The 18,088-nt window shown below is 31.8% G+C and overlaps 1 protein-coding gene across 1 annotated transcript in view; it reads right to left on the bottom strand.

Moving 5' to 3' along the window:
• Window positions 1-18,088, bottom strand: part of BMP5 (bone morphogenetic protein 5) — a 164,343-nt gene that overhangs the window by 51,773 nt on the left and 94,482 nt on the right. Inside the window, exon 3 of the mRNA XM_003769172.4 lies at window positions 15,702-15,850. Coding sequence (XP_003769220.1) covers window positions 15,702-15,850 — 149 coding nt within the window. The remainder of the gene's footprint in view (window positions 1-15,701; window positions 15,851-18,088) is intronic.

Genomic DNA, 18,088 nt, shown 5'->3' with positions numbered 1-18,088 from the left:
ACATTTCAACTTTAGGAAAATTGTGGAAAATAATAATGCTGTTAATGACAAAAATATGATTTTATCAATAAATGTAGAAAAAGTCTGACAAAATATAACTCATTTAAGTAAAATACTCATAGGAATAAATGGATATTCTCTTAATAAATTAGAATCATATTTAAAATTAAGAATTGGCTAACCTCATTTCTTCTCACACTGCTATCTCGTTGGTGCAGAGAGACCCTTGTTATCTCAAACTTTAACAACTGCAATAGTCTGCTTGTTCATCTGTCTGCCTCAAGTCTCTCTCTACTCCACTCCATTACCACTCAGGTATCAAAGATACCTGATCTGATAACAATGTCACCTTCTATTCAATAAACTTCAATGTCTTATCATCTCCAAGATCAAATATAAAGCCCACTGTTTAACACCCAAAACCTTCATAAAGTTGTCCTTTTCTGCTTTTCCAAGCTTCCTATACCTAATTTCCCACTTCACCCCACTACTACCCCTACTGTATTACGTGATACAGTGACACTAGCCTTTAAACAAGATAATTCATCTCCTAACTAGGTATTTTCCTTTGGAGAACCCCAGATATGGGATATTTTCCCTCTTCAGCTTTGCCTCCTAAATTCCCTGTGTTCCTATATGTCTAAGCCAAAATCCCACTGTCTATAGGAAGTCTTTCCCTAGCTGCCTTATTTCTAACATTTTGTGGATTATTTCCAATTTATCCTGTGTATACCTTATTTGTAAATAATCACTTCCATACTATCACATTAGATTGTATTAACAATAAATTAATGTCATACAGATGAATGAGTTAATAAATAATTGATAGATAAATGAATACATTGATCAATTAATGTTGGAGGGGTGTAAAAGAGAGGGAAGCCTATATTCAAAATCTTTTCAAAGAAAACTTCAAATAGGTCCATGAAGAGTTGGATATAACTGAAATGACAAAACAACAAAAACATATTAGTATTAAATGGTGGAAAGTTTGGTTGTTAAACAAGAGATTTGTATTTTATCCCATTGGTAAGGGAAAACCATCAAAGATTTTTGAGCAGGTGAGTAATTAAAGGAAATTTTTAAAGATATTTTCTTAATATTGTAAGATTACTTTGTTAATCTGTGTGCTTGAAGGTGTGTATGACCATAATGTCATGTGCATAAAGCTGTAATTTGGTCCAATGATTTTGAAAATTAGCTTAGAACTATGCTTAAAAATTACCTAAACTTTTGACCAATGATAGTACTACTTAGTACTAAGATGCAAAAGAGAGAAAATTCCCTCATGACATATATCTTTCTGTCTCTTTCTGTCACTGTTTTTTATGTGTATACACTCACAAGTACACACACATACACACACACACACATAATATATATTACACACACACACACACACACACATATATATATATCAGAATTTTGTGGTAATATAAAATTTTAAATAAGGTTTTTGTAGTTTTGTTTAACTATCATTCTTTTCTATAAGGAAAAGCTCTAATTTGCTTGCAATAGAGAATCATTGAGAAGTCTTATGAAATACAAAATACCATATGTGGATTGTCAGAACAGAATAAAGCATTTTGATCAGTATGACACAACATCCCTTAATTGTTTTTTTCGTGCCATATCACAATGTTCACATAGCCTACTCAAAGCCTTAGATTCATGTTTTCCCGAAGTAAATGATACATAGTCTAATGTTTTCTAAATTTTGTTTTTCAAGGTCTTTTAAAATTCATTTTAATTCCAAAGAGAAGATATTCTATTCATCTGGATTAAATATTGTTTCATTAGTTTTAACATAATGTAATAGCCTATTAAGTTCTTTAGATACTTATCATTTTATCTCCAAGTTTTATCTATCATCTAAAAACTGAATCTTTCTCTCTGTATGTGTGTGTGTGTGTGTGTGTGTGTGTGTGTGTGTGTGTTCAGGTAAGTCTTTGATAAAAATACTCAATAGAATGAGAAAGGAAAATTGGGAAATTCCACTATGCTTCCTTGCAAATCAGTGTCAGTCCCTTAATCAATACACTTTGCCAGGTCTTCGAAATGGTTTCAAATCCCATTAACTATATTATTGTTTATCATATAGCTTTACATATTCTTTATTAGGATGCCATGAGAGACTTTATCACATGCCTTGCTGAAATATAGGTAAGGCACTCACATGAAATTTTTCTGTTCTAGTAGTCTACAAATTATTTGAACACAAATAACTTCCCTCTGTAATCATTTGTTCTTAATAAATCAGTTCCCTTTATAAATGCTTCTAAGTTTCTCTTTAATTATGTGTTCTATAATTTTCCAAGAATAGAAGATAATTAGCTTATAGTTCAAAAAACCTACTTCTTACTATTTTGAAAATTGAAATAATTGTTTGTCTTCAATTTCACATCACTTCTCCTTATCTTTATCATATTTTTTTAAAACAATCATCAATAGATTCAAAAATTGTATCTGTCAGTCTCATCCATGCCCCAAAATAGAACTTGTTTGTGCATTGTGTCTTGAACTCATTAAAGCTTGATAATTTATTGCCATTTCTTTGCTTTCGTTGGCTTTCATAGCTCTACTAACAATCTTTGTTTTATTCTGCCTGAAAATTGTTCTTGTTGGTAGAGAAGATAAAAGCTAAACAGTAGCTAAATATTTCTTTCTCCCTAAAATCTGATATCAACATTCCATTTATTCTGAGCAATGCCCCTATTCCTACTTTGATTTTTTTTCTCCTGGCATAGTTTTCTACCCCCCAATTCTATTCATAGTTATCACCCGCTTTAACTCATTCTAGCATACTGATATTACTTAATATATTACTATTAACATTGCTCTTTTTTATTCGTTCATATCTTTTCATTTTCTGTGTATTCTAAAAACTATTTCTCAGTGAGTTCTCTGTGCATTTATTTTAAGTACTTTCCCCTTTATCTTCCTCATCAGAACAATTTGTGTCATCAGAACTTTCTTCAACTCAACAAACACCTCAAGATTCAAAATATCTTACCCTTTTTTGGATTTATCCTTTTTCTTCTTTCTGCATTTTCTGATGTGTAGATCACTCTAACAATGTTACTCCAATTCCCCAAGATAAATATAGCGTGAATATTTTCAGTGTATAAGAGTCACATTAAGAAATTAATTTTAACTAATATGCAATTAAATCAATCACATAAACCTTACAAAGCCATATGTATCATGTATAGATTATATAGATATATCCATATAAAATATGGGAATTTAAATAATTTAATAGCTATCTCCCTATATGTATCTATGTATTTGCTTTTCTAAGCATATATATGTATGCATACATGTATATATGTGTATATAAATTCATTCATGGTCTATCCATTTATCATAAAAAAGAAATCATGAGAAATCTGATTTACATAGAGTCTTAGATATTGAAATTTTTTAATATTCTTTTATTTAAAACCAAGCTTTACCCCTATAAATTTAGCTAAAAACAATCATTTGGCTTTATAAACAAAATATTTAATCATTTTTGAAGATACAGCTTTATGTATGTATTGAAAGATTCATCATAGATAACTTAAAAGATGATCTCTAAAACACAAGATGTTGAAAGGATTCACTGAAAAAATGGGAGAAATTCAGCTTCAGGAACTTAAATAAATAATAATGAGAAACTGCAGTCAAAACAAAGGGAGAAAAAAATATATCACCTTTGATCCCTGAATTTCTTCTGCTACTTATTAACACCATGTCAGCTGATGTTCAGATTAACCAGCATCATAGATCATCTGACCCCTGACATAGATTAAATAGTCATCTGACAAGACTTTAGTTTAATTTAGAGATTTTCTCTGAGTTAAAATAGTGTTCTAAGATATACTCAGGATAATTTTGCAACTGCCTTCACCAGCTGCTTCCTTTTTAATTTATTATTTTTTAAATGAGCATGATTTCCAATACTCATTTAAACTAGGTGGATAGGAATTTGGCTATTTTAAATGAATGCCACAATTACATGTGAATTTTTAGAAAAGACTTCCACAATTTTGGAGAAAAAATGTTGTCATTTAAATCTCCACATTGATCTGATATAGAAAACAAATCCTATTTTCACTTGGAATAAGGAATGAATAAGCTTGAAAAGAAATTTTTAATGAATTTCTCAGCTCAGTATTACTGTTTTGTACCTCCAGTCTTAGTCAACTCAATTTATTTATTTATTTATTATCCTTATTACCTTCCTACATGCCTCTTTCTTACATTGCTTAAAGCTTAATGCATTGGAAACACACCCTTTTAATCTTAGAATCATATGAAGTGGTGATCACTGAAAGAACAAAGTGAGAGAGAGGACCTATGTATCTTCCTCACCCAGAATACAAAGGAAATCATCACTTTGGGGAACTCCCAGTGACAGAAAAACTTCCATCTCTAAATTATGACTCATCTCTCACTTGAGAAGAACTGGACCATAATCTGAAGGACATGGAGGTTAAGTGGCTTGCCCATGGTGACAAAGATTGCAAGTATCAGAAGTGAGATTTGAATCTAACTCTTGTTGTCTAATAAGCCCAAATATTTATCCACTTAGAAAAGCTTCCTCTAACGAACTCTTGACTATATAACTAACATCTATTTTTAGAAAAAAACCTTCCTGCCATCAACAATTTGGAATGTGAATTTTATGACAATGTGCATCTTTCCTGAAATAGAAACAATGGTTTCTAGAATATCTCCAAGTTAACTAAAGAATATCATAACAGTTTCAAAAATGGGTTAAAATTTAATTTACTTGTGCATATATATCTACATAAGTTCGTTTGAAAGAAGATGTGGTGGTAGTGTGGAAAAGTAGCAGAATTTGAATTTGACAGAAATGGATCTGAATTATCATTATTTATACCATACTTTTTAATCTTTCTGAATTCATTAAAAGCTGAATTCTGTTTCCTTATTCATAGATTTAGAACTAGGAGGGATCTTAGAGACCACTAGGTTCACCTCCCTCACTTGTCAGATAAAGAAATCTTGATATAGAAAGGTAAAATTACTTGTTCCAAGGTCACATGCTTAGAAAAAGTCAGAGATGAAACTTGACCCCAATTCTTACTGACTCTAAACCTAGTCCACTCATGGCATCATTTTACTTTTGTACTTTCAATTCATCATCTTAATCTCTCAGTTGTTCCACTTTCACACATCTTTGGGGCACAAGGGAGAGGTACAACAATTATAATTGTAAAAGTGCTGAATAATATCTATATGTATATAATATCAATACATAATCAATACAAAGTTCAATACATAATCAATACTTTTATATTATGATTAAGGAAATATGGATAAGTGAGTAACCAAAGTCTATTTTTTTAAGGTAATTTCAGAAGAAAAGCTCTTAAAGCTTTTCTCCTAGCACAAAACTGTGCTTTCTCTATCCTACATCTTAGTTCATACTGTCCCCTCTGCCTACTGCAGAATGCTCTCCCCAATCTTCTCTGTCTATTTGATTCATTCAAATAGAGATTACCCTTTTCAGACATCAAAGGGCATGCTGAACCAACCTTTCATATTCATCTTTTCCTGTTTTGTATTATAGTCCTTTGAATGTTTGTCAAATGCTTAATACTAGCTAATAATCTTCTTGAAAGCTTCTTGCTACCTGAATGACTAAAGACCTCACAAAAATTAATGTGTTTAATTTATTCATTATTTTAAAATTAATTTACATATTCTAAAAAAATAGAAAAGATCTGTTGAAATGATGGCAGATTCCCACGGCAAGGAGAACAAATGTATCCAAAATACCCTTATTCTTTCTCATTCACAACAGATGTAGGAGACTGGAGCTGCTGATTCATTTGGGTTATAATTTGAGAATGAGCTAACAGCCATAATCTTGGAAATGTTTTTTCTTCCTGGTATTCAAGTTCACCTGTGATGTCTTTCCAATCAAAGCAGAAGAGCTCGTCAATTTCTCTTTTCACTTGGGGAAAATTTCTTGTCTATACTGGGAATTTTGTGGGTTTTGTTATTTGAACAGTACAACATAAATCAAGAAGATAGCTTTTGGTTCCCAAGACACATGGATTGATTATCTTCTGCAGACAATCAGGGTGTCTTTAACACCGGGTTACATAACCATTATAGCATTTCCATGATAATGTTCACTGGAGAGCTATAGTAGCTTAACTCATATTTAGAATTTTTTGCTTCCAAATATGCCTCTTCTATCTCATCTTGATTTATTTTTGTCTTATTTTATTTGTCTTACAGCAAAAAAAAAGGAATTTTTAAAAGGTCATATATCCTAGAATTAAAGAATCAAACCTTAAAGGTAATTTATTTAACTTCTTCATTTTACAAATGATCAAACTGAGGCTTACAAAGGGAAAAATGATCTATCTAGGCTCACATAAGGTGTAAAGAGCAAAAAAGTTAAGATTCAAACTTAGTCTTTCTGGCTCCAAATAAAGTACTCTTTTCAAAATAACAAGCTATAATAATATTTTTAAACCTTTGCAAATCTTAAAGTTATATAATATTATTATTTTTGTATATTACAACTAGTGGCCCAGATGTATACTATCAATTTTCCTTACTATCAACTTGTCAGGATCAAAAGTTGCTGAAGATTTGTTAAGTCCCAGATTCACTGGCAATGGGATACAGAGGCATGGACAGATTTAAAAGTCTTTCATTTGTCAGGATTGTTCAGAATACTGTCTACAGGATGATTTGGCAATGGGATACAGAGGCATGAACAGATTTAAAAGTCTTTCATTTGTCAGGATTGTTCAGAATACTGTCTACAGGGTGATTTTATAGTTAAACAAACCTATTGATCATTGTGGAACATCTTTCTACTGGACACAACATATCAAGATTCTAAGTTCAAGTTCTTTTTTTTTTTAAGTATACATGATCAAACTGTTATTTTGCTATACAAAAAGAATCAGACTCTGAAATATTGTACAATTAGCTTGTGAAGGAAATCAAAAATGCAGGTGGGCATAAAAATAGGGATTGGGAATTCAATGTAATGGTTTTTAGTCATCACCCAGAGTTCTTTCTCTGGGCGTAGCTGGTTCAGTTCATTACTGCTCCATTGGAAATGATTTGGTTGATCTCGTTGCTGAGGATGGCCAGGTCCATCAGAACTGGTCATCATATAGCATTGTTGTTGAAGTATATAATGATCTGGTCCTGCTCATTTCACTCAGCATCAGTTCGTGTCAGTCTCTCCAGGCCTTTCTGAAATCATCCTGTTGGTCATTTCTTACAGAACAATAATATTCCATAATATTCATATACCACAATTTATTCAGCCATTCTTCAACTGATGGGGATCCACTCAGTTTCCAGTTTCTAGCCACTACAAAGAGGTCTGCCACAAACATTCGTGCACATACAGTTCCCTTTCACTTCTTTATGATCTCTTTGGGATATAAGCCCAGTAGTAACACTGCTGGATCAAAGGGTATGCACAGTTTGATACTAAGTTCAAGTTCTTCACAGGAGAACCCATCTCTGCAAAATTTTTTTGCTCCAAGAAGTCTTCTAATATAGATAAATCTCTGAAGTATTTAATATCATATCATCTCTTTCCTTCAAAAACTATAATTTTGTTCAAACTTATTTATGAATAATTTCTTGAATGTATAATTCCATTTGCTACCTCTATTCATCCACTCATGCTATTCCTCTACAGAAAGAAGACATCCTGATGACAGAGATCTGGGCCCAGAGTCAGGAAGACCTGAATTTAAATCTAGCCTCAGAAACTATTTGCCATGTGACCCTAGGCAAGTCACTTAATAATGTTTAACCTAGTTTTCTCATCTATAAAATGAAATGGAGAAGGAAATTATAAACAGCTCCAATACCAAAGAAAACCTCAAATGGGATTGTGAAGAGCGGGACATGATTGACACAACACTAATAACAACAAATCTCTGCCTCCCCATATTCTTCAAGCCTAAGCAGCAATGCTACCTTCTTAGAGAAACTTTCTCTGGACCTTCCGACTTGTGTACTAATCATTTGTCCTTGGATTTTCCTTCTATTTGTTTATTTGTCTACATGCTATATATCTTCAATAAAATGAAAACTCCAATAGGATGTTCTGTTTTTATCTTTTATCCATATAATTTTATATAAAAAAGTATTAAATAAAATGGAATATAAATTTAGAGCTACTGTAAATCTAACCCTTTCATTTTACAAATAAGTGAAAAGGTGAGGTTAAATTATTTGCCCAAGATTACATAGTCTGCAAGTATCTGAGGCAAAATATGACTGAGGTCAAATCTAGGTCATTCACTACACCATGTTGCATTTCTGTTTGCTAAATAAACCAGAATTAATCACATTGATACTGTATTAATTACTATTTATCTAACATATTGTATTATGAATTATAAAAATGAAAACAAGAATCAAAACACACACACACACAATCATACAAAATTACATACACTCACACCCCTTTTATTGGTGTTTTTAACAAAGGTCTGATCACATAATGCAGTATAGTATAATGGAAAGGCCCCTGGCTCCAGAAGCAGAGGATTCAATTCATATCCTGTTTCTAACATTTATTACCCATGGAATCTTGGGCAAAACATTTTACTTCCCTAGCCTTCAGTTTCCTAATCTATACAATGAAAAGGTTGGAAACTATGGCTTTTGGAATTCCTTCTAGCTCTAGATCTAAAAATCCAAATAAGTCAGAATTGCTATATGATGATCGAATCTAATGTATTCTTTCCACAAGAATAGTCCCATGAGTGAACATGCCCAAAATAATATTGGTTTTGGATTTGAATTCTATAGCAATGACCTCTGAAGACATGTCACAAACATGAACCAATAAGCCCTGAATTAAACTTATTAATATTTCCTACACCATGCATCAAATAAAGGCCCCCATGAGTTTCCAACTCACTATTTAAATGGAGTTTCCTTATATTATTCTGATTGAAAAAAGTTCTATCTCCCCAACATATTACAAAGTGCCTTACACATAGTATGTATTTCATGAATGCTTATTAATTTAATTAAATTCTAGTATTCCAGATTAAATAGAAAAGTTCCTATTTATGCCAGACATAATTTAATCCATTATTCTTGATTTTCAGGTATTGATAATAATCTGTCTCAGTCTTATTTCCTAACTGTAGACTACTAAAAATGGTGCTCGTCTATTAATTTAAATAAAATATCAAATATTGTTTGGATTCCAAATCAGCAGCAAAAATGAAACAATTTTGTAAACAGTCATCTTTACTTTTAAACATCAATAAGATTTAAATTTCATTTAATTCAATAGTTTAAAAACTCCTGAATGTGTTTTTCTTGGCTATGAGAAAATATGTTATATTAAGAGGAAAGCTCATTCAAACTTTCAGGATTGTCTTTTGAACTGAATCTGTGCAACTGGATTTTGGTCAATCCAATGTTGGAAAAAACATATCACTTCCTGGTTCAAAGAAAAATGGCTTTTAGAGACTTATAAAAAGACTCATAATGTTTCTTGGACATCAAACAATACACTGACAAAACAACATTTTGATGACTTGAATACAAATGAATCAGAAACATACGGATTGAATTTTCCTTGACGTATACGTGGGTTTGAACAGAAAGGAAGAAAAAAATTATTGGCAAAATTAATTCTGAGTTTTCATTTTGCCAAACCCAAAATGTCAGAAAATAGTTATTCAAGACATTCTGATGATCCTCAACTACCACTTGGTTCTTCCATCTCTAATTTATTATAAACTCAAGTTTGAAAAGTAGTTTGCAAAGTTGATTTTAAAATTATATAAAGCATCAACCAACAGCAAAATATACTATCTGAAAAACATCCTGGTCTTAAAATAAGGGATGTACTAAAGTGCAGGCCGTGTCATTATCTCCACATCTGAATGTATGTATAAGAATATGTAGGATGAGAGAAGTTTGTAATTACGTTATTTACAATTAAAACATCATTAAGAATAAGAATATATCAAATGCTATTAATATAATATTCCAAGTTAGGTAATTGGCAACCATTCCAAATGACTCACCCCCCAAAAAAAATCCAAGGCAGCAAAAGTCTTATGGAAATATTCCCTTTCGAAGGTCTTTATGACCAAAGCAGAACTAGAGATCATTACTGATCACAAAATAGAAAATTTCGATTATACCAAACTGAAAAGTTTTTGTACAAACAAAACTAATGCAGACAAGATTAGAAGGGAAGCAATAAACTGGGAAAATATTTTTACAGTCAAAGGTTCTGATAAAGGCCTCATTTCCAAAATATATAGAGAATTAACTCTAATTTATAAAAAATCAAGCCATTCTCCAATTGAAAAATGGTCAAACGATATGAACAGACAATTCTCAGATGAAGAAATTGAAACTATTTCTAGTCATATGAAAAGATGCTCCAAGTCATTATTAATCAGAGAAATGCAAATTAAGACAACTCTAAGATACCACTACACACCTGTCAGATTGGCTAAGATGACAGGAAAAAATAATGATGATTGTTGGAGGGGATGTGGGAAAACTGGGACATTGATGCATTGTTGGTGGAGTTGTGAACGAATCCAACCATTTTGGAGAGTAGTTTGGAACTATGCTCAAAAAGTTATCAAACTGTGCATACCCTTTGATCCAGCAGTGTTACTACTGGGATTATATCCCAAAGAGATTATAAAGAAGGGAAAGGGACCTGTATGTCGAATGTTTGTGGCAGCCCTTTTTGTAGTGGCTAAAAACTGGAAACTGAATGGATGTCCATCAGTTGGAGAATGGCTGAATAAATTGTGGTATATGAATATTATGGAATATTACTGTTGTGTAAGAAATGACCAACAGGATGATTTCAGAAAGGCCTGGAGAGACTTACACGAACTGATGCTGAGTGAAATGAGCAGGACCAGGAGATCATTATATACTTCAACAACAATACTATATGATGACCAGTTCTGATGGACCAGGCCATCCTCAGCAACGAGATCAACCAAATCATTTCTAATGGAGCAGTAATGAACTGAACTAGCTATGCCCAGAAAAAGAACTCTGGGAGATGACTAAAAACCATTACATTGAATTCCCAATCCCTATATTTATGCCCACCTGCATTTTTGATTTCCTTCACAAGCTAATTGTACAATATTTCAGAGTCTGATTCTTTTTGTACAGCAAAATAACGTTTTGGTCATGTATACTTATTGTGTATCTAATTTATATTTTAATATATTTAACATCTACTGGTCATCCTGCCATCTAGGGGAGGGGGTGGAGGGGTAAAGAGGTGAAAAATTGGAACAAGAGGTTTGGCAATTGTTAATGCTGTAAAGTTACCCATGTATATATCCTGTAAATAAAAGGCTATTAAATAAATAAAAATAAAAAAAGGAAATATTCCCTTTCAATATTTTTTTCATGAAAAAAGAATAATCTATCAAAATTATCATAAAGAAATAATTTCATTTCTCAACTTGAAATGTAACTTCTATTTGTAAAAAGCTTCTAGGATTTTAGGGGCTCATTTTTTCAGGAGTGAAAACAATCTTGCTTTTTGATTCTTTACCTTTGAAAAGCAAAAGGGGAGGGATTTTTTGTTAATGTGCAAGCAAAGCATATGGAAAAATAGCAAATTATTGCTATACATGAAAAACAAGTCAGAAAAGAATAGTCTCAAGCAAACTCTGCCATATCTTCTTTTCAGTTGTCAAATGTCTAACAATAGTATTTCAAAGGTGCCATTTCCCCTAAATCTCTGAGGAGTTATGATGCTATTTTTACTTTCAACAACTTTTCAATTTCCAAAATATTGATTTTTCAAATATATATCCAGGTTTCTCAACTGCTTTCCTTTGTAGGAGTGGGATACACTAGGTTTAATGCACTTTATTAGTTCTCTCATAGATCATGTTTGACATCTTCTCTATGTATAATATACTCACTCCTTACTTCTGCATCTTAGAATTCTTTATTTCTATCAAAACTCTACTTAAATATATGACATATCTATTATCATTCATTTGTATATGACTTTACTTCATGGGATACTTTTCTTTCTTTTTGTTCTCTTGTAGTATAACAAGCAACCAAAGAAAGTAATTTTATAATTCATCCTCTTGATCACATATTTATGCAAAGCTTTTCTTTATCCTTCCAGTTCGTAGTGTCTTCTCTCAAAAATTCACATATAAATGTATGTATAGGTATGTTATATGCATGTCTGTATATATACTATATACAGTATATATGCATATATATATGTATGTACTTTTTAACATACACACACACACACACACACACACACACACCACACGGTATCCCTTAATACAATGTAAGCTCTTTGATGACAGGAACTGTTTTATGTTCTTCCTTGAACTCCCAGTACCTAACCTGATAAATTGCATATTTTCAGTACTTATTAAAAACTTGCTGATTGATTGATTTATTGACAGATAACATGATGTGGTCTGCTCTAAATTCTTTCTCTCAGATTAAAATGAAATTGATTCCTTGATGGTAGAATGTGGGGCTAAGAGGAATCTTATATGATATCTAGTCACAAAGTCTTGAAGCTGAACGAAATCTTTGAGACAATGCAGTTCAAATATTTGATTTTACACATAGGTAAAATGTAACACAAATTAAATTAAGTTTCCCATAGTTGTGCATCTGATTTTGTGCATCTGACAGAGTTAAAACTGAACACAGAATTCCAGACTCCCCCTACAGTTTCCTTACAACTTTTTTATTTTACAGATGAGAGAACTGAAGATTAGGGAAGTTCATTCCAATATCCCCTGAATAGTTAATGGCAAAAAAGATATATAAGCTCCTATTTTATGACTACAAAATAATACTTTACAAGGTAAAATAAAAGGTTTTGGTTATTTATATATAAAATTAGTAACAGGATGATTCTTTGACAGAAAATGATAATTCAATCTGCCTTCATTGGCATATAGTCTTTCTTCATGGGATATTTTTTCCTTCCTTTTGATTCTATTGTAGTATAACAAAAACAAGAGCAAATTGCTTTAGAATTCACCCTCACAAGTTCTGGTATAATATCTTTTCAAGAGGGCTCACTAGAATACTTTACTATAAATAGCAGAGACAGGCCATTTTGAAGCAATGACAGCACTATGATAAAGGAAACAGAATCACTGATCTATTTCCTGTCAGTGAATTGGGCAGTGTGAATGCACAAGTTTTTTCAAACTGGGTCACCTGTAATATTTTTAAGTTTTGGATATACTAAAAAAAAAAAAAACACTAGAGAAAGTCATTTATTTACCTGAGGGTATATTTAATTTCATGGCATTACTTTAAGCCTTAATTGAAGATCTTTATTAATTTTTTTCTTATTTTACAAGTATTTACCAGTTTCCTTGATCTAGATAGCAGATGATCAAGCAGTCATGTCATATGGTTTGAAGAGCAACATGGGGAGCAGAGTATCCTAATGACCACTGATGATGACATCAGCAGTAGTGAAACAAGGAATACTAACAACCACGACAGTTCTTTTTATTAATATGTATGAAATTAGTGAGGAAGAATAGCCAAGTAAGTTAATTTTGATGTCTAAGATTGCATAAGAGAGAAAATGGGAGAAATCAATCCTTAATTCCAAAGAATAAATAGAAACAAAACAGAAGTTGTCAATAATAGGTCTGAAAATGCAATGGGGAGCTGAAAAAGATCAAAGCAGCAAATAGTGCTAGAGGAAAAAAATGAAAGGAAATAGATAATGGAAGAGAATCAAATGAAAAGAAGAGGTCATGTACTAAGACTTTGGGAAAAAATGTCTCTGAGAAAGATATGATCAGATAATAATTTCTTAAGTGCCTGGACCCATCCTATTGGAGGGAGGTATGGAGAAAAGCAAAAACAAAGAGAATAGTAATGGTAATTGAATATCTCCTTTTTAAGTCACATCCAAGGGAAAGAACATACCACCACAATGCTGATTTCACAGTTACATTTCTGAGAATCAGCATATAGTAGTTTAAAATTCTAGGTATTCGTGGAGACTTTGTGTGTGTGTGTGTGTGTGTGTGTGTGTGTGTGTGTGTATGATATTCTCAGTTTAAATTCATAAGTCCTTAAAATATGGCTATCTGTAACAATAATCTTAAAGCTATAATTTTCAGACACCCTATAATTCAAAGAAATCTCAAATGCTTATAGGGACGATAACAATATTGTATGTTCATTAAAAAAAAAAAAACTTACTGAACATTGTACATTCACAAATGGAGTTTGGGTTCTTTGTGTAAAGCACTTTTTGGCAAAAGTGATCTGTTGAGTTCTGCGATAAAGCTGGAAAATGTTTTCTGATAATATATGGTATTTAAATGCTAAAACCACACACTCTATCTCACTTCATCCTGCCCCTTGCTGAATTCTTTAAGGAATTTCTACTTATAAGCTCTGATATAGCTCAGTCTTCATGACCATGTTATGGGACAATGCTATAAAAGCAAGGATATTATATAATGTGGTCTTTTGCTTCCATTTTATAAGCCAGACTGGATGGGTTCCAAGATAGACCTACAATTTACATCATTCAACAGAATCATAGATTTAGAGTTGGAAGGAATTTTGAGATAATCTAATACATTTTTGTCATGGTACAGATGAAGAAATTAGGACACACAGAAGTCACTCAAGACTTTTTTGTTTTAGTATATGAAGATTGCAACTAGCAAAGCTGATATTAAGGCAGTCAATTAACATTTATTATTATTTATATTCTAAGTCCTGATTCTAAATTCAGGGTTCTTTCCAGTATACCTATACTATTAGCTGACATCTATTTACATGCTTTTGACTTACAAATTGTTTTATGTACATTACTCCATTTCATTCAAACACAAATCCTCTAGGCTGATGCTTGCTTCATTTTATACATATTGATTTTAAAAATCAACCCCTAATTTTCCTTATTCTATTTTAACACTTGGCTCTATTGGTCATTATCATAAAGCAAAATACAAAGAAAAATATAACAAAAAAAAAAAAAAAACAACCAAGGGCATCCCTCTGTGCCTGGCACTTTGCTTGATACTATGAAATTAATAGGAAACTTACATACAGTTGGAGAGGACTCAAGAGAGAGTATTCCTAACAGAGTCTCTCTCATGAAATTAATTTTGTTATTTTTATTTAAATATTTAGATAATTACATTTCTTTGTTATTATTTTTCTAATTCCATGTATTTTATTTTATTCATTTTTAAAATATGATTCTGAAGAGTCTGCAGTCTTCTCTAGACAACCAAAAGGATCCATTTCATCATAAAAAAAGTTAATAACTCTCAATGGCTTGTATTTCATTGTACTAAGCATATTTTGAGCCAAAACAAGCCCATTATAATAACATATTTATACTTACAATACAACCATGTAAAATTACCTTTCCTAGCTTACCAGCTGATAGTAAATTTAGAGCATGGAAAAAATAACTAGAAGAGTGCTATTGTCTTTCAAACTGCCTAATTTCTCATTCCCTTACTCTCAACTGGGAAAAACCACTGAAAGTCTGCATCTTCACAGTTAAAATCAGAGTTGAATGATATTCATCCCAGCTATTCTTGCTAAATGGGGCCATACTAAAGGACCTTCTAAATGCCTGTTCTAAATGTTGATGACAGGGCAAACCCAATGAGCAACATGTGACTCTCACAGCTTACCATCCCCTGTTTCTGCGCAGAGCTGCAAACCCAGATTGTTCTGTGGATTAATCACCCAGTGATTGCTGGTCACAGTGATATCAAAGACTAGCCAACCCACATAGAGAGCTGGGACCATTCTCGTGTCTAACAGCAACAGGTCTGCATCCCTAATGAGAAAAAGAAGAAGAGGGAGAGGAGAGTGTGGAAAGTTAAAGGTTTCAATAAAGCTCATCATTTCCTATAATTAAGTGAAAACATTTTAAAAGGAGCTCCTCAAAATAACACAAATTAATTAAAGGAACAAAAGGCACCATTGACTATAGGGATGAGTAATGAGACACAGAGCCTTTTAAAAATCTTGCTTTCCACCTAAATCTGGTCCAGATTAGTATTCTCTGAAAGTCATTACCATCTTCCTGTTCTTCAGCGGTGGAAAACACCACTTAGTTTATTCTTTCTTAAGCATAGGATCATAGATCTAGGATCAGAATGGACCATAGACCTCATCAAGTCCTATTCCCTTATTTTATAACAATGAAATTTCAGACTATAGACAGCAAAAGTGACTAATATAATATTAACAGAGTTAGATTTGAGAGCCATATATTCTAACTGTCTACTATATCACACTGAAATAGAGGGAGGAGAGATCTCCCTTAAACTACCTGTAACCTTTCCTGGCAGTTCCATGAACAATAGAAAGGTCTGAATAAATCTGGAAATGAAATAAGTATCTTGGGATTTATATAGTTCTTGATAATATTTTGCATGTCGGTGGGGTATTTTCAATGACTAGCTTCCAAAGGGGAAGGAAAAGGAAAGAGTGTTTATTAAACTCTTATTATATACTAAACACTTTGGAAAAGCTAAATGAATTATCTCATTTGGTAAATTATTGTTTTGTGTTGATTGATTAATTTGAGTGATTTTTCAAGGAAAAAGAATCATTATTAAATGCAGCATGTAAAGCAAAGCAAAGCAAATAAAGAAAACTGAGTTCTGCTCCTGACTATATTTATATCATAATGGCTCATAACTTTATAGTTTCCAAACTATATTCTTCACAGAAACCCATATGGGTCATGTAAAGCAAGTATTTTAATCTTCATTTTATTGATGAGAATATTGAGAATTGAAATTACTTGCCTAGAGTTACATTCAGAGGTATAATGGAGCCAGCTATGATTGTTAAAGTTTTTGTGTGAACATTTACATATTAGAAATCATCATACATTATATATTAGGGCTTAATTTATTATTTTGTTGATTGCCAAGTCTTAAGAAAGCAGTAAATAATACATTTATAATACATATTAAATTTTCTATATATGTTGTGTGCAAATGTATTATATATACACACACACACATATATATGTATATATATATATATATATAAATTTTTTCAGAGAGTTGATTGTTAAACATATGGATATGTTCTAAATGGATAGTTATATGGATAGTAAACTGTATTTTCAGATATTTAAGGTTTAGCATTTTGCATTTTGCTCCAGGTCTTTTGTTTTCTAGTACTGTATAGTACTCTTTGGGAGATAGCTTGTTATATTTAATAAAGAGCTCTCTTGCATTCAAGAAGACATTTCTTTAAGTCCTCCTACACATAATGGCTGTATGACTCTCAACAAGTCATTTAACCTCTCTGTATTCCAGGCAGGTCTCTAAATTATATATTGTAGATCAGATGCAGATCACCATCACTAAAGAAACCTTATTGACTTAAGTCTCCTAAATATAATCACAGATTAACTTTCTCCTCCTGTCCCAACACTTCCTTTCATACATGGAAACAAAATAATTCCTTTTGCATATTGATACATTGCTCCTCAAAATCCTGGAGGGAAGAGATCTTGTGAGTTGTACATTATATATAACAGAAATACTCTCCATTATATCAAAAATCCAATATTTAATGATATATATATATACACACATATATATATGTATATATATATATATATATAACATAACTTTAATATTGTAGTAATGATAAAGGAACTGGGAAAGTGGAGTATCTGAAGAAAAATTCTTTAGTAAGACATATACACACATATATTTTTAAGATGTATGTGGGTGTATATATATATATATATATATATATATATATATGTCTGTATATATAATTTTAAAGTGGTCACAAAACTGCTGTATGTGTGCAATTTCTGCATTTTTGTTTTTGCTTCAATGCACTTAAAATATATTTTATTATTTTTGTTTGCATGTCTATCCCAATTAAACTATCTCTCCCCTTTCCTAATAATAAATATGTAGAGTGCAGCAAAACAAATTAACACATTGGCCATTCCTGAAAACTCATTCTACATCTCTAATCCATCTCAGTTCTCTTAAAAGTTTCAGAATAGGTTCCAAGTATGAAGGAAAGAATGAAC

The sequence above is a fragment of the Sarcophilus harrisii genome, chromosome 4 (assembly GCF_902635505.1).
Source record: "Sarcophilus harrisii chromosome 4, mSarHar1.11, whole genome shotgun sequence".
Taxonomy (NCBI): Eukaryota; Metazoa; Chordata; class Mammalia; order Dasyuromorphia; family Dasyuridae; genus Sarcophilus; species Sarcophilus harrisii.
This window is presented reverse-complemented; position numbering and strand designations above follow the sequence as displayed.